This window comes from Lemur catta, chromosome 9, assembly GCF_020740605.2.
Source record: "Lemur catta isolate mLemCat1 chromosome 9, mLemCat1.pri, whole genome shotgun sequence".
NCBI lineage: Eukaryota > Metazoa > Chordata > Mammalia > Primates > Lemuridae > Lemur > Lemur catta.
Genome location: NC_059136.1, coordinates 67,855,146 through 67,878,852, shown reverse-complemented (window position 1 = coordinate 67,878,852; position 23,707 = coordinate 67,855,146). Strand labels below are relative to the sequence as shown.

The following is a 23,707-nucleotide window of genomic DNA, read 5'->3' as shown; positions in this document are numbered from 1 at the left end:
AGAGTGAATGGTGATGTAATTGCAAAAGGCATTTTCTATAGCTTTTTGAGAACTGAATTTGCAAGAAAGCCTGGAAGAAGTGGTAGTCAGTTGGTGCAAGGTCTGGTGAATATGGTGGATGACAGAGAGTTTCCAAGTCCAGCTGCTGTAGTTTGAGCAGCGTTGTTTGTGTGACATGTGGTCCAGCGTTATCTTGCCAGAGGATTGGAGTATCTCTAGTGACCAATCTCGGCTGCTTAATCACAAGCATCTTCATCATTTCATCCAATTGGTTGCAGTAGACATCCACTGTAATCAATTGACCAGGTTTCATGAAGCTGTAGTGAATAATACCAGTTCTGGATCACCAAACAGACACCATTAGCTTTTTTTGATGAATATTTGGTTTGGGACTGTGTTTTGGCATTTTGTCTTTATCCAATCATGTGCCAAACACTTGTGATTGTCAAAAACAATCCATTTTTCATCACACATAACAATATAGTGTAGAAATGGTTCCCTTTTATGTTGTGACAGCAAAGAAAGGCAAGCTTCAAGACAATTTCTCTTCTGATGCTCATTTAATTCAAATGGAATCCATCTATCCAGCTTTACCTTGCCAATCTGTTTCAAATGGTCTAATATTGTTGGAATATTAACATCAAACCTTGCTGCTATCTCGCGTGTAGGTTGTGATGGAATCGATTCCACCACAGCTTTCAGCTCATCATTATCCACCTTGGTCTCAGTTCAGTCACGTGGCTCATTTTCAAGATTAAAATCACACAAACAGAACTTCTCAATCCATTGACGTGTGTTCATTAGCCACATCCTTCCCAGTTTGTTGATATTTCCAGCTGTCTGTGCTGCATTGGTTCCAGGACGGAAATCATATTCAAAAATAACATGGATTTTTGACTTATCCATGGTTTCACAGAAATTGCTCTAAAAAAAATTTGAAAGATAATCACAAGCCAAAATGTGCATTTGAAAGACTGAGGATGTACCTTCACAATAAAAATAAAACTAGAAGTGCCAAAGTAAAATGTCAGAGATATCAATCGTCAAACTTAGTACTTAAGAAAATCAGACATTTCATATTTAATAACCTAAATACTTCTTATAATCACTATTAGAAATGATTATATTATATGTCTATTCTAGATTATAAAATTCTGTTTTTTTTTAAGACAGTATAGATCATTAATATTTTTACTGGAATTTTACATAATCCTCAGACTTGCCCTAGGTTTCTATCATACTACTGGTGATAGTATGATCAATAAAATTAAAGGATTGATCAATAAAATTAAAGGATTAATAAAAGTAAACTTAAAGAATGGGCATATGAAAACACATAATATCAGACCTCTATGTTAACATCATATTTTATAATAATGCTGAATGTTTAATCCAAAAATTTGTTCCTATCTTTATATCATGTTATTAATAAATCATAGAAAATGTCATTCAGGTCACATGATTTCTAAAACAACTATCATTTAAAAGAAATATTTTAAAACTACAGATATAATTTAATACTGCAAAGAACATGTGTGCAATTATTAATAGAATATATAAAAATATTATGTATAGTTTTGTCCATTGTCTCTTAGGAATTTGCGTAGCACAGGTAAAAATAACAATGGTTAGCTTCATTTTTTTCTGCCTAGTGATTTATAGGATCTTTTTCTTATAGGATATATTAATAGATGTGATTTTATTAATTTTTGCAGTGAATGAAATGACTTCTGAATTGCATACTATTGTCTCATTTTAGAACAGGACATTTTTGTTATGAATATTATGTGTTTGCTTATTTCTTTTGCTTTTATTTTTCCTCTCCATTTATTGAGAGAATCTTTAATTTTTAGGCTGGATTTATTTAACAGTTCTCCTATACCCTTTATCCTTTGCTTTCACATCATTTTATCTCTTCATGCTTTTCTGGAGATGGCTTACCAAGATTTTCTTCCACATGACAGATTCAGTTTTTATAATAATAACAGGTTTTCTATTCCTGTTCCATAGCAAGCTTTTAATGGGTATTTTGGGTTGTGTCCAATACTATTTTTCTGGTTCACTTGATAAAATATTTTCAGTGACAGGCTTTTCTCCTGAGTCTTCAAGTAGATGTTCTCTTTTCTAGATTTTTTAATATCTTTTTAATAGTATCATTTTGTTATTGCTAACCTCCTAAACTTGGGCAAGTTAATAAAATTTCTGCCTCAATTCCCTTGCCAAATGGAAGTAATTATACTATCTACTTTATGTATATTATAAGAAATAAATGAGTTGAGTAAATAAAACTAATTTAGAACAGTGTCTGGGACATATTAAATGTGCAATTAAATTGACTTTTGCTATTATTTTTTATTGTTTTCTTCTTTATGCATCCTTGAACGAGACTGATGATAACCAGAGAAAAGGGCTTTTAGATTACCTCCTGCTTTTCCTACTTTACTTTTGCATGGTGGTCAAATAATCTTTTCAATTAAATCCTGGAAAGCAGGCTGATATTCCATGGTCTTAGCTCAATTTCCATCACTCAGAACACATGCATCTAGTACAGCTTTGCCTAATGGAAGTGGAATCTTCTTCTATGCCCACAGTCATGTTTTCCAAAGCATTAAATCAATGGCAAAACTACAGTCTCCACTGTGGATTGTAACAAGGCCTATTTCTGCTGCTTCTCTGATATGTGATCAGCAGATAGGGGAAAAGGGGAGTTCTGACAACATTTGATTGCAACTGAAGAAGAGGGTTACAAATTAAATGTGAGAACAGATAGTGGATAGTTCTGTTTTGTTTAAACTATAAGGAATTTATTAAAATAGTAGTATGTCAGATTTTGTAAGGGTATAGCTGTAATTCTGCAACAAAAAGGCACAAAACTAAGGTAGACAATTGTTATTGGTCTTGGATAATTTAAGCAATAAAACTATCATATTATTAATTGAAACCAATAGGATCTTTTCAAAAACTTAAAAGATATTGTCTACATCAATAAAAAATAGCTCAATTTGAAACTTCTATTTCATTTTGCTTTGTTGATTATTACATTTAAGGACAAAGAAACTATTTAAAGATGAATTAGATGGTAAATTTCTACACACACTACAATAGAATAATAACAGAAACTAAACAATGCTTAATATGGCAAAATATGTATGAATTCTGTTTAAGTAATTTACCACAGATTCAAAGGGTATATAAAATCCAAGTAGATTGTTTTACCTCCCAACATATTCGTATGTAGACACTGACCAGCTTCCTATTAAACCCATCACCTTTCTCCAGCCTCCCTTGTGATTAAGTGTGGCAATGGGATTAAGTTCTAGTTGGGAGAACTTGGGCAGAAATGTTATATACAATTGGGCCTCTATATCTACGGCTTCCTTATCCATGGATTCAACCAACCATGGATCGAAAATATTTGGGGAAAAACAATGGATGTTGTGTCTGTACTTAACATGTACAGACCTTTTATTTCTTGTCATTATTCCCTTAACAATACAATGTAACAACTATTAATATTTAGATAGTGTTTACACTGTATTAGGAATCATAAGTAATCTAGAGATGATTGAAAGCATATGAGAGGATATGCTTAGGTCATATGCAAATACTAAAGCATTTTATGTAAAGGACTTGAACATCCATGGATTTTGGTATCTGTAGGTAGTCTTGGAACCAAGTCCCCAGAGATACGGAGGGACAACTGCATGCCGCTTGCAGGTCTGGCACATAAAACCCTTCTATGAGCAAATCTATCAACTGCTGCCTGGATGCTGACACCTGAGGCAGCTTTGGAAGTTATGTGTTGATTATAGAGTGAGCCTTGATTGTTCGGGGTCTCTGATAGTGTTTGGACAGAGTTCTCTCTGTCCCACCACTTGAGCAAGAAGTAAAATTCAATTATGTTAAGCCACAGAAATTTCTGGTTTCTGGTTTACTAAGAACACTGTATTATATGTGTTTTAATGTTCATGGTCCATTTATATATTTTAGTTATACTGACATAATAAAATATTCTGGTGAGTGTGACTATACCAATTTATCTGCTATTTTCTAACTACATGTAAAGATTTAAAAATAAATGACCAAGTAGTGACTGCATAATAATCACAGGAAGCTACGTAACTGTAAGGTTTTGGAAAAGTCAAGATTATCAAACTTTTGGCCACCAGTCTAGTGAAATGAAATAAATTCAGTGAAATGAAGTTCATTTCAGGAAGAAAGGAAAGAAGTCATGTTTTTAAAAACAAATAAAAAGCCTCTATCATACTTGTGAAAGCCAAATTACTTTGACAGAGAGAGCTCCCAAGTTTTTGTAAAACATGGTAAGAACTATGTGGTAGAGCTAGTATTTCTAGAATTTAAAATCACAATAAGTACTCCTGTTTTAAAGATGAGTTAAGATCTTTGACTGCCTATATATCAAGTCCTTCCCTTTTCTTGGAAAGTCACAGGACAGATGAATCTATACAATATTCCCACAGTCTGTGGTACTGACTGATAGATATCTTCATCAATATCCAGTTGGCATCTACCTCTTTCTTTCCTCAAAGATCATAGTCCAAATTCTTCAGGCCTCTGAGAAATATTAGAGAGCAGTGGCTGCTACAAAATGAGCAGAAAAGGCTGGGAGGTGTCAGACAGCTGCCTAAGGCTTAGGTTCAGCTCTGGGCAGGTGCTTTCTGTACTAGTGCACTAATGGACAACATCCCTCTTACAGAAAGCTAACTCTCCAACATCAGCAGAAGTCATGTCCGTTGACTCAAGAATCACATCATGAAGATACCTAACTAGGTGTATTCAGGAATAAGTGGGCTTGGATATAAACATCAATCATTTCACATTTAATGGTGGACTAGATTGAAAGGTTTTGATGTCTCAGATAACTTTTTTTTCCCAAATGTTCTTGTTTTTTTAATAGCGTCATTGAGGTTTAATTTAAATAACATAAATTTCAGAAATTTTAAGTATACAATTCAATAATATTTAGTAAATTTATAAACTTGTACAACATTGCTGCAATCCAATTTTAGAATATTTCAATTACCCCAAGAAAGATCTCTCATGGCCATTTGCAATGGGGGATCTCTCATCTCCATTCCCAAGAAAACTATAATTTACTTTCTGTACCTATAGATTTGCCTTTTCTGGACATTTTATATAATATAAATGGAATGTGACATTTGTGGTCTTTTGCATCTGGTTCCTTTCTCTTAGCATAATATTTTTAAAGTTAATTCATGTTGTAGCATGTATCAGTAGTTTCTTTTTATTGCTAAAATAGTATTCTAATGTACAGATAGAACATTCACTTTTTGGCTATTATGAATAATACTGCCATGAACATTCACATACAAGTCTTGTGCAGATGTACATTTTTATTTCTCATTGGTAGATACTTAGGAGTGAAATTGCTTGGGAGCATATGTTCTTAACCTTGTTTGTGGGAAAGACCTCTTTGGTAGTGTAATGAAGCCTACAGAATGCTTCTCAGGATAATGTTTAAAAATTTTTAATGCCTTCATACAAGATATATAGAATTACAAAGAAGCAAGTTATATTGAAATATGGTTATTATAAGTAAACTAAAAATTATAATATAGTAATATATGTGTTTAACTTTATTTTATTTATTTAAATTCAAAATATTAAGGGGGTACAAATGTTTTCAGTTACATGGATTGCTTCTATATTGCTTGAGTCCCAGCTATAGATGTGCCCATTACTCAAATAGTGTTCATTGTAAATATTAGGTAGGTTTTTAAATCAAAATTTCTCTTTCCTTGGATTCCTTGGTTTTTTGACAGTCTGCTTCAACACTGATCACCCTGCTCAACCTCCTTACTTTAGGCAGTGAACTTTCTGACAATAAACAGTCATTGCAATTGGTTCTTTTTAACAAAATTGCAACTACATGGTAATATAGGATATGTTTCCAGATATTTTTGTCATCAGTTTTACATATCATTTTAATAAATAATCTATTTTGTTTAGAGATTATCAATTTGAAATCCTGTTACTGCTGTAGATACTTGTCTAACTAGAAAGAATTTTGTGATACATTTGTGTTTACATTGATACTGCCATTTTAACTTTATGCCATAGACAAGGAAACAATGTACTACTGTTGCTCAAAATGAACCTTAACATTTTGCTGGAGTTAAATATTCCAGTTCACATCAGGCAGTAAATACTTTTCAAGAAACTTATCACAATAAATATTATCTATTTTAAATTACTATGCACATTTTACTTATCCACTCCATGAAAATAAAAAAATGAAAAACTCTTGGAACAAAAGGCATTATTTTTATTAGGGCTCTCTGTGTGTGTGTGTGTGTGAAAAATAATGTGTTTATTTTAATAAAACTATTGTGTAATTTACTTAATGATCTTTAGCTTGAGTTTTCCAAAGGTATCATGACTATAAGCAAATTGATAGGAAAGCAGACAACAATGAATTAAGGGTTACTGGCAGCCTAAGACACTGTTTATCTCTTTCAAGGTAGACAGAATTCAAATTGCCCTCATTAGCTGAGCAATATGCTGTGGAAAATGAGCTGGGTACTTATAGAGAGGCTCTTTCATTTGCATTTTTGCTAAATAAATAAGCTGTTCTGTCTTCCAGCTGTTGAAGAGCTATGAATAGGAGAAAAAGAAAATAATTCAGGTAAGTAAGCCAGGGGGCATTCCATGAATAGATTAAAAAAAAAGAAAAAGTTTATCAGTATCAGAATTGTGCCTTATGTATTTGTGATACAAAAGGATAGTCTCACACATAGTTAGGATAGGAGGTACAAATGTATTAATTCTCCCCACATCCACCAGCACCACAAGCAAAGCTAGAGGCTGTTCTTTTGATAAATGATCAATATTTTAGCCTGACACTACCCTCGCTGCCCTGCTGTTGCTAGTTAAAAGTTTGAATTTCAATTAAGCAGTAAATCTTTATGGTATTACATCTCCAACAGTCAATTAATGTCTCCCTAATCTCCTACAATGTAAAACACTATTATTTTCCACAGTTCTTTTTTTTAGGTTCATTCATCGGGCAAAATATTCTTATTTGATTTGTAAAGATGTATTTTCTTCCAAATAAAAACACAAATATTCAATAATTGTTTGGTTTAGATTTTTAGTCATATGCCTTTGTGCAAAGAATGTTATACTTCCAAACTAAAGGAGGCAATAAAATTTATTAATGAATACCTCTCAGTCAAAAGCACATTGCCTTGATTGTACACCTTCAGTTCAAATGTTATATTTCAGAATTTTTTCCACATATATATTTCTTGGAAAACTTCTGAAGTCAGACAAAACACATAAGCATTCATGCACTGATCACACTCAAACCAGCGTAAACATTCTCATTTCCCATGTCATAAAATCCCCCTATATTTTTTTCTCCAAAACTTTGTATTTTCAAAAAGTATTGGCTGATGCCAAAAAAAGCAGCTAATACTGTAGTCCCAGATACTTTGGAAGCTGAGGTGGAAGGATCACTTGAGCCTAGGAGTTTGCAGCCAGCCTGGGCAACAAAGCAAGACTCAATCTTTAAAAACAAAATCAAACAAAACCAGCTAAGAGAGCAATAGGGCATACACCTAAAGGATTATTGCAGCCTTCTTTATGAAACATTTTAATATTTAAAGACAAAATATAAAGAATTTGATAGATATCACCTTCATATAGAATTATAACAATTTTAAAATTATGAAGTCACAAAGTCCAATTAACACAACTTCAAAGCTATAGAGTTAAAGTTGCCTTAACAATTGAATCCATTATTATAATAAAATATAATTTTATCTGTTCATAATATTAGAAGAAAGTCTTTTCCCTAGCAACAAATGCAGTTTTCCCTGCATCAGCAAAAATACTACCATTGTAAGTGCTACTCTTCTTAATCATTCAGAATGCAAGCATTTTTTCCATTATTCAAAATAATTTAAAAATTTATTTGAAACTACTTCATTAGAATGCCCGTGTGATTTTAATGAAATAGAATAATCATTTTATTTTATATGATTTGTGCAACAAACTGGTATGGCCCAACTATTCTGTTCCAGATATTTTATTATTACATGCTCAGATATAAAGTAGTCTAGAACATGCCTGCATAAAACGCACTTCTACTTCCAATGTCCACAGCTCTGCAATATAAACTGCACAGTAAAAACAAGTATAAACATTTTTGAGCTAATGCTCAGCCAGCATTTAAACATAAGTATGTTTGACTTCAAAGCGTCTGCCTTTTTATTCCACTATACTAAAATGTCCACTAGTCTTCAAACCAGTTCTTAAAAACACAACGTACACAACCATTAATAACAATTCAAAGAATTATCCTAATGCTATATATTTTATTTCATTTGGAAAACACAGTTACTTTTTTCTTGAAAATTAATGTTACTTTAAATTTAACTCAACCTAATTCATTATATTCATAACATGATTGAACCCTGGGTGCCCTAAAAATGCAAGGCTATTACACTAATCCAGGTAACTAAACCTTCAAATGAACCCACAAAGCTTGATTTCATGACTAAGTTTGACTCACCAAGGAATATTAGCTGAGTATTATTAGCTGATTAGTTGTCATTAAAGCAATGTGCACTTATACTAGAACAACATTCTACAATGGTAAGGAAGCAAAATATTTAAGTATTGTTTATAAGATTTGGAGATATGGCTGCATAGGAAACTAACAACTCTTAAGATCCTTTAACTGTGAAATTTTTTTTAAAACAGAACTGAAATATGCATTGTTGTGTAGGAAAAACCACATGCATCAAGTAACTTACTGGGTTTTTGATTTTTACATTATTTTTGAATATAAGCATAATTATTAATATATGGGTTAGAAAAATGCTAACTATTGTGATACCATTGCAAGAAATTAGTTTTTAATAAAACTAATGATATAATAAAAAGATAATAAATAATGTAGTCATATCAGATTGGGAGACCAATGAAATGAATGAGAGAACAGAGAAAGGGTAAAAATTTACAAACTAGAAAGATGACAATAGACAGAAAATAACACAGAAAAGATATGATAGATGCCACAGCACAAATGTTAATCGAGGTTAAATTTCAAGAGGAAACACAGGCATGAGGTGTAGAAAAAATAGCAGAATTTGTTTGATGTATTACTCATAACTTAAATACTAAGAAATCTTTTAAGAAATGACATTTTTGCAGAAAACAGAATGTAGGGTATTTATAGATATAGTGTAAAGTTCTAACCTTTAATTAAAAGAACACATGTATATCTATATTATCTAATGACCATATGAATTCTTGTCTTAAAATATTATAAGTCTTACATATTGCTTTACAATTTTAAAAGTGAACTTAGAATCTATACCTCAAGTTTGTAAATTATTACATCACGTGGGCATTCTAAAAATAAAAATAGATCTATTTACATTGCAAAACAGCCATGCACTTACCATCATGATTAGGATTTCCTAGTGTCCATGGCTCATCTGAGTCAAAATGGGTATCTCCTCCAATTCCTGGTCCAGGGAAATAGGCATGTGCCAAAAATCCTCCCTCTCCATCAAAGGGAGAACTGTCTCCATGAAAACCAGATGCAAAAATAATGGTTATATCCACATCACGTTTGCCATTTTCTAATTCACTGTAGGGAACTTCTTCAAATGTCAGAGGAGTTACATTCTGCCACACATCAAAGGCACGGCGAATAGCTTTACGGGTCTCAGGGTCTCCTACTTTTGGAGTTACGTTCTTTATACTGAAAGTTAGAAAATATAATAATCAGTATGGCTTTGTTATGTTTAATCTGACTTATTAAAGATTTTGATCTGTTCAGTTCAGTAAAATATTATGGAAATGAGTGATACTAAATAGGAATGAATTTATTCATTCCTCTCTATTGCTTGATTTCACTACATCGTGATCATTTAATTTTCAGCAGTGTAGTATTCATGTACCGAAGCTATAAAAGAGAAGATCTCTACTGAATGGTGAACAGTAGGGTAACTAGATCAATCAGTCACTTTGCCTCCTAAATCACAACAGGAAGGTAGATTTGCCAAATGATCAAACAGGTGCAGCAGTTTTCAGCTGAAATAAAGATTTCAATTTCTTTATGGTTACAATCACCTTTAAAAGCACACCATTGTATCTACACAGATCAATTTCAAACACTTTCTGATGTTTTATTTTTATTAATTCATTCTAGTTAAAAATTACAGCTAGATAGGAGGAATAAGTTCTAGTGTACTATGCCAATATAGGATGACTATAGTTAATAATAATATATAGTTTCAAATAGCTAGAATAAGGATATTGAACGTTCTCAACCTAAAGAAACGATAAGTGTTTTGAGATGATGGATATGCTGATTTGATCACTATACATTATATGTATCAAAATGTCACTATAAACTCCATGAATATGTACAATTATTTGTCAATTAAAAATAAAATTCAAAAGTGTATTATGAGTAATTAGCTGTTTAATAAAAATATTTAACAATTACATGAATTTAAAGATGTAAATTGAACATTATTTAGTTTGTTCTCATGCTAATAACAAATTGATGAAATAATTATAAATATTGTTCTTCATTTAACACTTATCAGATGTTTATCTTTTCCTGGTTATTTTTCTATTTTTTCTAAATAGGGCATCAATGAAACTAATATGCATATTTTTATATTTTCATACTATAAATTCATACCATGCATGTGAAAAACAATGGAAAACTCCATAGGAGCCAAAAATAAGAAAAAAAAAATTTAAAAAGAGCTGAGGATGACACCACATCTTTCTACCTGAGCCAAAGGATGGATAGAGCAAAAGAATTCATGCCTACTCAGGGAGAAAGCTCTGCAGTGTTCTGTTGTTGCTGCTGCTGTTTTTGTTAGTTTATTTTAATTTATGTCTTATTCAGCATGGTACTCTGAACTACATTTTGAAAAAGAGTAAACAACTACATTAAGATATCACAGACCTCTGTCTAGCTTGTTAGTGTCTAAATTTCCTGTCTGATGGCTAAAGACGCATTGCAGAGTAATGTTGTAACATTGAATTTGGCTAAATTAACTTTCTTAGTAGTTTTTTATTTTCTTCCCATCCTGTAGGATTTCAGAAGTCCCTCATTAGTGGGCAGATATTCCTATGACACATTATTTGAAAGAACTTACTATATAATGGGGACTGTTCTTGGTGCTAAAGATACAGCTGAACAAGATTCTCCTCTCATAGTGCTTATATATATTCTAGTGACAAGAGAAAAACCGTCACCAAAACAAACAAACAAAAAAAAGAGATAATTTCAGAGAGTGATGAGTGAGGGGATGAGGAGGTAAGGTGAAGAGATGATAAATGGGATCTCAGTGATAGAAGGGGCCACAGATGCCTGGGACCGAGTTTCCCGCCTGAAGGAACAGTGAGCAGGCCACATCAGCTTGGCCTGTTCAGAGAACGGGGAGTGCTCAGGGAGTTGGAAGTAAATGAACACACAGGACCATGGTATGAGATCAGATGAGGGGATTACCTGGGAAGGGATTATATTCTGGGAAAGGAAGCCACTGGAGAATATTAAGCAGAGAAGGACTGTGATATTATTTCGGTTTAAAAATATCACTGTGCCTGATGGAAAATGGATAAGAAGATAAGGATGAAGTTCACGCAAGAGAAGACAGAGACATGGACTAGAGTGACAGTCATGGGGATACAAAGTGGTGGTTTCAGTGCCTGCTCTGAGAGAATTGTTAATGGGCATTGGTGATAGAGTCAATATGTAATGGAGAAATTCATTTGATTTCAAATAGAGGATAATCTTATAATAGAGAAACTAAATGAAATATTACTATGATTTATATATGAGTATAGGAATACATATAATGGTTTTGAGAAAAATGAAGCAAAATAATATAATAAAAAATAATAAATGTGAAGTACTATTTGGATTTGAACACATATCATTGTGTTTTTCAAAGCTATGTACTGTTTATCTTCTAAAATATGCTTAAACACATAGCATAAATAAATATAAGAAATATAGGTGTGCTTCAAAGAGCTGGAGTTCTGAACTAGGTTCAAACAACCCACAAGAGTTCAGAAACTTTTATGGAATTGAGAGATGTATTTTGTATTTACTCATAACTGAAATAACAAAGGGCACAGAGAGATCATAAGGGAATAAGAGTAAAATAAGGCTTATTAACAATTCTAATAAAGGGAGCACAAATGATTAAATGTATTTACAAAATAAAAAGACAATGCTATGAAATGAGTAAAATAAAAGTTAAGTTGGAAAACTCAATGAAACTAATTTAATTTTAAAATGTTTTTACTTGCCTTTTCTATTTGTAAATAAAGTAAACATATTTCTCATTTTAATAAGATAATGAATATCATTTCTTGAAGTCTTTATCTGGCTGTTTCCTTACACTATTTGATTCTTTCAAACTTTCATTTTGATAAATTTTGGAAATTTAACCCCCCCAAATTGACAAATGTTACCTTTAATAACCATGCCTTACACAATCCTACATAATAAAATTGATGAAGTAAAAATTTCCAAACCTCTTTATTCATCAGAATAATTGGTTCTGCCAGAAAGGTATGTGAGTTGACTCATAAGGTAACTGTGTCAACTCAGGGTTCTCTAGTCTTAACATCATTAGATCCATACCAGTTCTTTTAATAATAATTCTACATATTATTAATTGTTATTTCTCCTTAAAGTTTCTGATAGAGTGATAAATCCTTTTTAAAGTACTGTTTTATCTTTAACATTGGAAGAAAAAAAGGACTAAGTACCTTGGCATCTAGTTAAGATATAAAACTCATAATATTCTTATTTCCAAATTATGTTTCATAAACAGGGCTAAATCCTCTTTAGTCAATTAAATTGACAAAAATTAGTTATTGATAAAAGCATACTAACATTCTGTGCAAAATGATTATCAACTAAATGGAATTTACCCTAATAGGGAAAGTAGACAATTGCTAAGAATATAATAGAATAAAAATAATAATAAACAGCATAGTTAAATTATTAGCATATTCTGAATATATTATGATGTTCTATCAAGGGAAAACTAAATAGACTAATTTACTTGTATTCATATTATGTTTGTACAGTTGATTTGTCTTTACAACTTTTTTTTTAAGTATGAAAAATGGTCACAGAATAGAAACTGAATATGGAGTGTCTCCAGGAAAGCTTACATTAAATATTTGGCTATTTCCCAAGATACTGGGTTGCCAGACGAAGCAGACTTAAGTGCACATTACTTTGGATTTTATTTAAATAGGGTCCATTTCTCAGTCTGTTAGTCTGTTATGTATCCTCTGGACATACAAGTTGAGTTCTCTTTGAAGTCAATAGGATCACCAAGATCAGTGAGCTCTTTGGGTTCAGAGAGAATAATGAAAAATGTTTCTGGGAGGAGTTTTTTATTCCTTAGCAACATCTTTGCTCTGTATACACTATTAAAGTAAAATAACTTCTAGTGTGTGTTCTCAGTTGTCACAGAGGCATTCATTTAAAACCAAGGGTATGCACACCCAACTTTTTGGCTTAAAAAAACAGAAAGAAAGAAAACCAAGGCTAGCTAAAGGATGAATATTCTGGAAAAATAAGCAGTATAATATAAGATAGCATTATTATATTAATTAATACATTATAAATACTCATATTCATCTGGCAATTTGGGTACCTGCCCCATTGGCCATTCATCACATAAACTAATATTTTGGAATTTAGATTTCTAAGGAAAAATAACTTGCTCTAAGTCTATTTTATATAACATTCAGTAAACTTGGGAAATAAGTTTCTAATTGAGAAAAACTATGTTGATAAGTTTCTAACATTGTCATGAAAACTGTTTAGTCAAAGCCTGCTCAGAAGTCATTAATTTATTCAACAACTAACTTTCCAACCATTACACAAATGGTCTCTAATTTATCTGTTATATGAATATAATAATTGTTTTTGGTTTAAGCACCTCCAATGATGAATATAATTCAGGATGTATGATTTAATTTTTCAATAGTTCAAAAACATATTTTTCTGAAAGCCTTTAAACATTTGAGAATAACTGGGAATTTCTCCCTTAAATGTCCTTTCCATCATGTTGAGAATCCTTAGCTCTAATCTTGAGTTGTTTCACATGTAGACTGCTTATAAACTTCTTTAGCATTTTGATTGCTTTTCTGGAGATGTACATTAATTTGCCAGGAAGCAGCTGAATATGTGGTGGCTAGAAGAGAAAAGTGCACATCGGGTACACTTGGCCAACAAACCAAATAGAAAAATTAGCATCATCACTGCTTTGGATATTTCTTTCTCCATGTAATCTGGTCATTTTAGCTTTTTCTGAGTCACATTATACTATTGGGTTATAATGAATTTGCTTTCAAATAAAACCTAGATTCTACCACTCTCACCCCAGCTCCTTTCTGCATGTTATGATGGCACACTTCAGCTATTCTTCTCTTGGATAATTATTTTTGAGCTTAAATGTCAGCTTTTGTTTATTGATTAACCTGTTTTTTTAAATATAGTTAGAAAAAATAGTAGCAAATGCTTATATAGTACTTACTATACACCAGGCAATTTCTTAAGAGCTTACATACATTAACTTTAAAATCTAATATACTTAGTGCTTTCATTCCCAACTCTCTATAATCCTTTTAGAACAGTCTCAAAAACTTCTGTGATTTGTCTGGTAAGTTAAAAGGAGTAAAGATGATAATTGGCATTTACCAAGTACTAACTATGTTTCAAGTATTGTGCTAAGTTTATTATTTTTTTCCATTATGTTACTTAATGTTTCCCCAAGCTTTATGAGCTAGGTATTGTTACAATACTCACTTTGCACACAGGAAAACGGATACTTAGTGGATTTAAATAATTTTATGCTGGTTTTATGGGTAGTGTCAGAGCCAGGATTCAAATGTAGGTCTTTCTTACTCTAAAACAGATTCTTGCCCACGTGATATGTTTATCAATAACCTGAAATTTTACAGAACAAACACCTAATTACTTGAATGTTCAAAACTGGCTCAGACCATTGTTGGTACAGGAACATAGCAGAAGTGAAATTATAATCAGTTCTGAATATAATAGTTCTTAACTCTCCTCCTTTTATCCTTTTCTTCCTTCCTTTCTTTCTTTTAAAGCAAAAGTGTGGTCATTACGTAAGGATGCAGAGACACTAAATAGGGTGCACTGTCATGAGTTTGGAAATCAAGTCATAAAAGGACCCTAATCTGCAATGAAAACAATGAATATAGACATATAGACATACAGAGTTATCTAAGCTTTATATTTCTATAGTTGATTATACACCTTAGTTCAATTAGTACTTACTGCTTTTTTTGTATATGGTATGGGTTATGAATTTAATTTCATTGTTTTTCATGTGGATAATAAATTATCACAGAATAATTTTATAAGTCACATAGCCCATCCTTTCCCTCAATGATCTACAAAGACTACTCTAGCATAAATCAACTTGTTACATATACAAGTGTCTGTTTCTGTGATCTTTTGTCTATACCACTGGCCTATTAGTCTACCTCTGTGCTAATGTCACATGTTGTCTTAACTAGTATTGATTTAAGTAAGTCTTCATATCCAGTGGGTGGCAAAATCTTGATATTCTCCTCGGATTTCACTCTTTCTCAGAGATGTTTGATTCAGTCAAATTACAAAAAATATCTTGCTGGGATTTTTGTTAGAATTACATGGAATTTGTGGAAAACTTTGACTATATTAAGTGTTTCTATCAAGAGCAAATATATATCATTACATTTATTTTTGGTCTTCTGGTATGTCTTTCAACCTTTCACAATTTTTTCCATAAAAGGTTTACATATGTTTTATGGGTTTATTCTTTGCTTTTACATTTTGTGTCTATTTTAGATAATAGGTGACACATTTTGAGTGCTTTTTGTGAGCATGCATGTGTGTGTATACATTTTGTGTATTGATTCTTTTGTAAAAAAATCATTACAGTCTTCCAGTTTCTGCTTCAATGTATAAAGTGCTTAGAAGTTATCACTCCCAATAACATGAAAAGTAGTAAAACTGAACAAATTAAAAATGAACAACTTTTCTTAACTCTATCAGAAAATTAAGAGAGGCAAATACAGAGAAATACAGCTTACCAAGAGCAAAAGCTCTTGAAGCCAGGAGAATGAAAACTCCCTGGGCCCCAGCCTAAGGAGGGTCTCTATACTTCATGAGTTTTACCTCCAGGAACCCCATCAGGTTCTCACAGTGATGATCTGAGAAACATGCTCTCCTGTTTCCAGCAAGGCGTATAGAAAGGCAAAAACATGCCCACAGTATTCTGATCTCCATGACAAAGGCCTGCCTTCAAAGAAAATTATTTTATCAGAGCCTTATCTGATCTGGGTTGAAGGCCATTAAACAGCTCAACCCACTCTAGCCTACTTGTCTCACATAAAGGAAGAAAAAAAAAAGACTAATAAACTTTTCTGAAGGTCACAGCCCAGACATTCAGACCCACTAAAAAAGGGAGGTTTAATCATACGATTATGGACTGCTTCCTCTGTGTAATACCTTATACCACACCAACAGGGCTCTAGTAAAATAATAGTGGATGACAAAGTGATAGTTTAAAGACACAAAAATCTATTTAAGAAGGAATTTCTAGGGATACTTAAAGACAGGAGAAGAGACAAAAAAGAGAATGCTAGAGGAAATTTGTCTCCAGCAAACAATAAATACAGCCTAGCTCCTACCTAGATAAACATAAAACCTTACACTAAAGGATTATTACCTTAGTTCCTATTACTCAATATATCATGTCCAGCTTTCAACAAAAAATTATAAGCATGCTAAAAGGCAAAAAACCCCCACAGTTCCATGACACAAAGCAAGGAACAAAACCAGACTCAGACATGGCAGAAATTTTGGAATTATCAGTCAAAATATTTAAAATAACTGATCAATATACTAACAGTTTTGATGGAAAAAATGAACAACATTAAGATAACACATGGGTAATATAGCCAGACAGATAGAAACTCTAAGAAAGGATCAAAAAGAAATGTTAGAGATAGAAAAGTATAAAATAAATGAAGAATGCCTCTAATAATCTCGTCAATAGGCTGAATGTGGCCAAGGAATCAGTGAACTTGAAGATGTCAATAGAAACTTCCTAAATTGAAAATCAAAGAGAAAAAAAGAATGAAAACAGAACAGAATATCCAAGAACTGTGAGAAAAACACATAATGAGAATACCAGAAGGTAAGAATACCAGAATGAGAAAGAAACAGGAGTAATAATGGCTGAGAATGTCCCAAAATTAATAATAGAAACCAAATGATAGGTCTTGGAAACTCAGAGAACATGAAACAGAATAAATATTAAAAAGTCTATACCTAGGCATATCCACTCAAACTGCAGAAAGCCAAAGGCAAAGAGAAAACCTTGAAAGAAGCCAGAGGAGGGTAAAACACCTTATCTGTACAAGAACAAAGATATCAATTCTGTCAGATTTCTCTTAAAAAGCCATGCAAGCAAAGAAGAAAGTGGTGTAAAACATTTAAAGTATTCAATGAATAAAATGACCAAGCCTAGAATTCCGTATCCAGTGAAATTATCATTCAAAAGTGAAGTAGAAAAAATACCTTCTCAGACAAAGAAAAACTAAGAACATATGTTGTCAATAGATTTGCATTACAAAAAGAAAAATTAAAAGAATTAATTAATTACAGAAACTATGTGTGAGGGTTGGGAGCACATAAGGGATGGAGGAGAGGGTATATAAGAACTCTCTGTACTATCCACTCAATTTTTCTGTAAATCTAAAATTGCTCTGCAAATAAATCTATTTTTTAACTTGACTTTATTCTTTAACTATTTCTAAAAATTATCTACAGTTCCTTCTGGATTTTCCATACAGAAATTTGCATCAACTGTGACTAATGATACTTTTGTTTCTTTTCAATTTTGTATACCTTTTATTTCTTTTTCTTTCTTTACCTCTATAAGCACTTGTGCAACGCTGTTGAATAGAAGTAGAGGTAGCAGGCATTTGTTGTCGTTTCTTCAGGATTTTTTCCCAACACTTCACATTAAAATTATATGTGGAATACGTAATGAAACTGTAGTTTTTATTTTTGCAGATGACACTTTTCTGATTAAGGAAGTGTCCTTCTTTGCTTGGATTCCAGTTATCAAAAATGCGGCTGGTCATAGTGGTTAGCACCTGTATTCCCTGCACTTCGGGAGGCTGAGGCAGGAGGATTGTCTGATGCCAGGGGTTTGAGACCAACCTAAGTAACATATTGAGACCCTGTCTCTACACAAATGGATGGTAAATTTCCTTGGACACTTCTGTATCTGTTAAGTTCATCATGTGGAGTTTCCTCTTTAATACTGTATGTCAGAGTCCAGGCAGAGTTCAACCCTCTACACTTGACCTGCATGCTCACATATCTGCTAAGTTTCTTGATTTCCCTCTATTTTCAGCTTTTAGATTTCTTCTTTTTGTTTCAGATCAAAAATGCTTTTTAAGATATAGTTTACTTTCTTTAATAGATTTTAATATATCTCATCCAATATATCCCAATCAGGAGTATATTATATGCTTTCTACACTGCCATCTGGCCAGAAAAATAATCTCTTTCTATCGTTCTTCATCAGAGTCTACAATGCTTCTCAAAATGTATCCAATTTTTCCTCTCATTAAGCACTATGTGATGACTAATTTTGCTTACAGAAAGAAGGCTCATTGGAAAAAGAGACAAGAATATCACAGTTATTGGGAAAATATCAACAGTTCCATATTAACTTATTGATATAATACTTTCTTAACCATTTTTTGAAAATGTAGATCATAGAGATGATAAAACAAGTTTGTGAAGTAGAAAATCTGGTGAACAAATTTAAATGATGGCAAATACTAACTTCACGGGCTTGTCCTAAAGGTGCTTCATCTTTGTTTTCTCTCATCTGCAGAAATAATTGAAGTAAGCAGCATACAGAGCATGCTGAGAGGACAGCATGAGAATATACAATAACACTAAAAAGTGGTCTCAAAATAAGTTCAAATGGCATGTTCTAGTTAAATAGACAGAAAATCAATATGCTGAGGTTTTAATTTTATCTTTAAGCATACATGTAGTTATTTACATAAAGAATAAGAATGATAAAATTCTCTCTTCTATTCATGTAATTTGATAGAGATGGTTCCTGACATCCTACCCTCTCCCCAGAGTCCCTTTCCTCTTCTTCTGCCCATGGGTTTAACAAGATTTTTCTCTTCCTGTAGGTCTTCACTGAAAAACCATTTCTTTAGGGATATCTCCCTGGTTTTCCAGAATGAATTTGATGATCCCGGTTTACATTTATCTTGTATCCTGTTCCTTCCTTTTCATAAAAAGTATCACATTTATAAGACTGTTCAACTTCTCCTCATGACTGTAAATTGCATGAGGACAAACAGGGTCCCCATGCTTTATTTACTGCTATATCCCCATGGCCTACCACTGTTCTTTCTTCATACTGGGACACAATAAGCAGTTGTTTAATCAATAAATTAATAAATATGAACATCTCCATTAGCAGTAATTGTTGCACTAGGTTGGAAGATACTTTGTTACATTGAAAACCAAAAAAAAAGAAAAAGTGATCCTCTTGCATAATTACCAAAAAGATAAAAAGTAAAATGGATATACTGATACTAAAAGCTAATTAATAGATTCCGAGAGCTTTTATTTAAATGGTAATTATGCATATACTTTATTCAATTATTTTTTAGATTGTGAATATTTGTCAAAAAATGTAATGTGTTAGAACACTCATCTCAAAGCCCCTCAATATTGGCATTCATTCAAGAAACTGGAAGACAGAGTTTACAAAGAGACCAAATGTTTCAAAAAATGTATACAAGGTACCCAATGGACAATTTATTCTCTTCTCAATTGCAATTTTTAATCTCATATGTTAACATTACATCACTATATGTGGTTAATGTGTAGTCAATGTCCAGAAAATACCAAACAAAATTCAAAACAAATACTAGTGAAAATGGGGAAAAAACAGAAACACCACAGTACTTTTTATACCTGTAAGTGATGTGTTTGTGCTGCCACTTCTGTCCTGTTAATGCATATCGCTTTCGACGAATATGAAATTTGGATCTACCTCTTGTCTGGTCAGGTACACCACATCGAGGCTTCTTCATCCAGCTGCAAAATAGCAGTACATTTCAGTTATTTATCAACAACATGAATCATTAAATTCAAAAGGAAATCAATGAAGAGGTTAATCTGAGACTGTCATGATGAAAACAACAAACCATAAAGTGAAGGGAAAACTATTAATTTTCTTGAGATTTGAATCTAAGTAGATAGTATATTTTTTTCCTGAATGATCAAAAATCATTAGTTTACTAGTCAGATTCTTTAGATACTTTTCCTCTCTCTATTTCATTTTGAGCTAACTGAAAAATGAGGTACTATAAACTTATAACTAGAATCTACTTTTAACAAGGTATGTAACCTTGGGCTAGTCATTAATCCCTAGTGTCACTCATAAAATAAGACTAAGGTGCCTTCCACCCTAACATTCAACAATTATTTTAATCTACTACACCACTTTAAATTCAGGAGTCAAGAAGGTATATGCTACTCTCTTCTAGCTTACATAGCAGTGTATTGTTTGTTTAAATAACATTTGCATTTCTCTAGTTTTTCTTCTTTACACTTGATCATTATTATACTTTTCAAATATGGGCCATCTGCTTTGGATATTTAATAATAAAATTAAATGCTTTAAAGTATTTTTATGAATATGAGTTTCAGCATCACAAGACTAAAGCTTAACATGTTTATATTAGAAAAATGCTATTTTCAATTTATTGATTTTAATACTTATACAGACACAGTAGTCTAACTTCTCTTCTAGAGAATCTTATTTAACCATTGTCATGTTTTCCATCTATTTTTCAGTATTGTTTAAGGAGAAAGATTTTCATGATTTTGAATAGTTTTTCTTTAGTGACTTACAAAGTGACTTTACTGTTTATTAGCCCCTTTAATTTAATAATTACAAAGCTATGGCAGAATCTTTATGGTGCTACATGATTCAGAAAATGGAAATGAAAACAGAATCAATTTTTGGTATATTTCACCAAGTACTTAACAATTTCTATACTTCTTAAATGAAAAGGAAATAAATACAGAGATGATTGTCCAAAGACATCTATTTTGTGAAAATTAATTAGTTTACATTTTACATGGGGAAATCAGCTAATCTGCTTTTACAAACATAGGAACAACTTAATCAAAGAAATAATGCCTTTTATTAAGGAAGATGACACTTTTCCAATAAACATTAAAAGTTTCTGCTTTTTTATTCTGTCCCCAGTAATGCAGACATTGTAGTTATTAAATTTAACATATTCCATCCTAGTTTAAAAGCACTGTAGAGTTACTTCAGAAAATCTCTCTTCCTCTTTATTAAATCTCCCAATCAAATGAGACATCTTTTGCTAACTCCTAGGAGGCTACCCATCCCTATGGACCTAAACTCTCTGGAGGGGAGGCTGGAGACCTCTTAATTTTAACTAAGGATCCTAAACACACTGAATTTGAGAGCTATTTCACTAGACTGTAAACCACTGAAGCGCAGGGGATCTAGATACTCCCAGTACTTTGCACAATTCTTGGCATATCAGATATTTAATGAATATTCTTTGAATAGATGAATAGGGACACTGTATTTTTAAAATAAAAAATGTTTATTTTTATTGCATATCTTAAGATCTAGATACAGATTTAACTAACAAATATTAAGCATTAATGGTGTGCCTATGATGACTTAAGTTGCTTTTATATGTGGGTATTTCATTAATTATATTTAAAAAAAATGCAATATTCCTAAGGTAGGTACTTATCCTTACTTATCTCACTGACAGTACCAGAAAATAATATACAATTTTGAAATATGAATATAATTATTTAATGTGGGATGTGGTTACACTTTCATTCAGCTAAGGAAAATATTTAAGTAAGCTATCTGGGAGGAGAAAAAATTTTGAAATAAATAGTCAGATAGAATTTGACAAAATAGAATTAGCTATTTTCAGAATAAATATATTTGCAATGAGAGTATATTCTCTAAAATTACTTTAATATGCATAAAATTAAAAGATGAAAACAGCAAATAAAATTAAATTTATTAATATAAATTTCCATTTTAAGTCATGCATATGTTGAAGCCAATACAAGTTTTCTCAGTGAAGTATGTGCATCTTCCAAAGGACAGAGTTTTTAGGGATAAATATTAGATTCCTATGGTAAAAGATATCTCTGCTAAATTCCTTACACATTTCTTAGGCTCTTGCCCACTTCACATAGTTAATTACTTGTGTTCCAACTATTCATTCATGTACTCATTGCTCCTGATATATTCATCTTACAATATTTTTGAGCTTTTACATCTTAAGAGATATTATAGAAAGTGTGAATAAAAAGATGAAGAAGGCAAGAGCTCCTTCTTCACTGAGCTTAGAGTACACAGGTAAGACATACATGATAAAAAACTACAATATAAAGGTATAAGTACTCTCACGTCTCCATCTAGATATCCTGTCATAATCTCAGTTACACGTAATAAAAAGGAAATTATGATTTTCCTACTCCATACTTGCACCAATTCATCCAATGCCTTATTTCAGCTGAAAGCCTTAACACCTTCTAATGTCCACACTAGACATCCAGGCATCTTCCTCTACTACTCTCTCTCATGTCCAATTAATCACGATGTAGTCTCTTCTGTCCCTAAAATGTCTCTTGTATGTCATTACTGCCTTCCTTTTCACTTCTAGTAATAAATCTTCCTGAAGAAAAGATGTGCTCTCCACATGCTGTCAGCATGAAATGTCTTTACAGAAGGAATCTGATTCAGGCCTAGTGAGGGTTTCCCCTGTTCCCTACTTCTCAGGTTTCTACAGAATGAAAGGTCTTCCTGCCCTTGTATGCAGGGACCTCTGTCTGAAGCACCTTTTACTCCCTGTTCACCCTGAGAATCCTAGTCATTCTTCAGTATTCAACCCACAAAGGTAAAGTTTACCATCACAATGCAGCATGTGCAATGTGTACCCTGATTTGTATGTGTCTGTCTCTATCTTCCTCTGACCTGTTGAGTGAGGGAGGGTAGAAAGCCCAGCATGAGGTCAGTGCCCAGTGGAGTCCCCAATAAGGAACACGAAGCAAATAAAGTAAGGCTGCATGTCTTTTTGCATAGACTGATCTCCCCCACTATCCTATATGCTTCTTGAGGACTTCATAACTCTTTCCAACTCTATGCCTTAAACAAATGCTTCTTACATGAACATTATGTGGACACTTTTATATAAAACAAAATCATGAAGTTGGTGATTTACATGTAAGAAATAAACATGACAGGCATAAGTTACATAATCTAATATCAACTAACAGTTCAATGTAAACAACTCTTAATGAAGGTTGGTCAAGTTGAGAACACTCGATGCTAACTTCACCGATCTTTGTACACAAATATCCTGACAATATGAATTCTGACAATGTGACCAAAAGTTTAGTTAGTGTCAGCTCTGTAGTCCACAGAGATATTAATGGGTATTACTTCATCAAAACCTAAAATGCCAAAAATATGATGAAAGCACATTATGCCACTGAACATGACACATAGTATCTGAG

The 23,707-nt window shown here is 32.3% G+C and overlaps 1 protein-coding gene across 1 annotated transcript in view; it reads right to left on the bottom strand.

The window, feature by feature from the left end:
• The window catches only part of MMP16 (matrix metallopeptidase 16), a 277,953-nt gene that overhangs the window by 111,222 nt on the left and 143,024 nt on the right, over positions 1-23,707 (bottom strand). Inside the window, exons 3-4 of the mRNA XM_045560992.1 lie at positions 20,090-20,212; positions 9,453-9,757 (exon numbers count right to left, since the gene is read on the bottom strand). Of these exons, the coding sequence (XP_045416948.1) occupies positions 9,453-9,757; positions 20,090-20,212 (428 nt within the window). The remainder of the gene's footprint in view (positions 1-9,452; positions 9,758-20,089; positions 20,213-23,707) is intronic.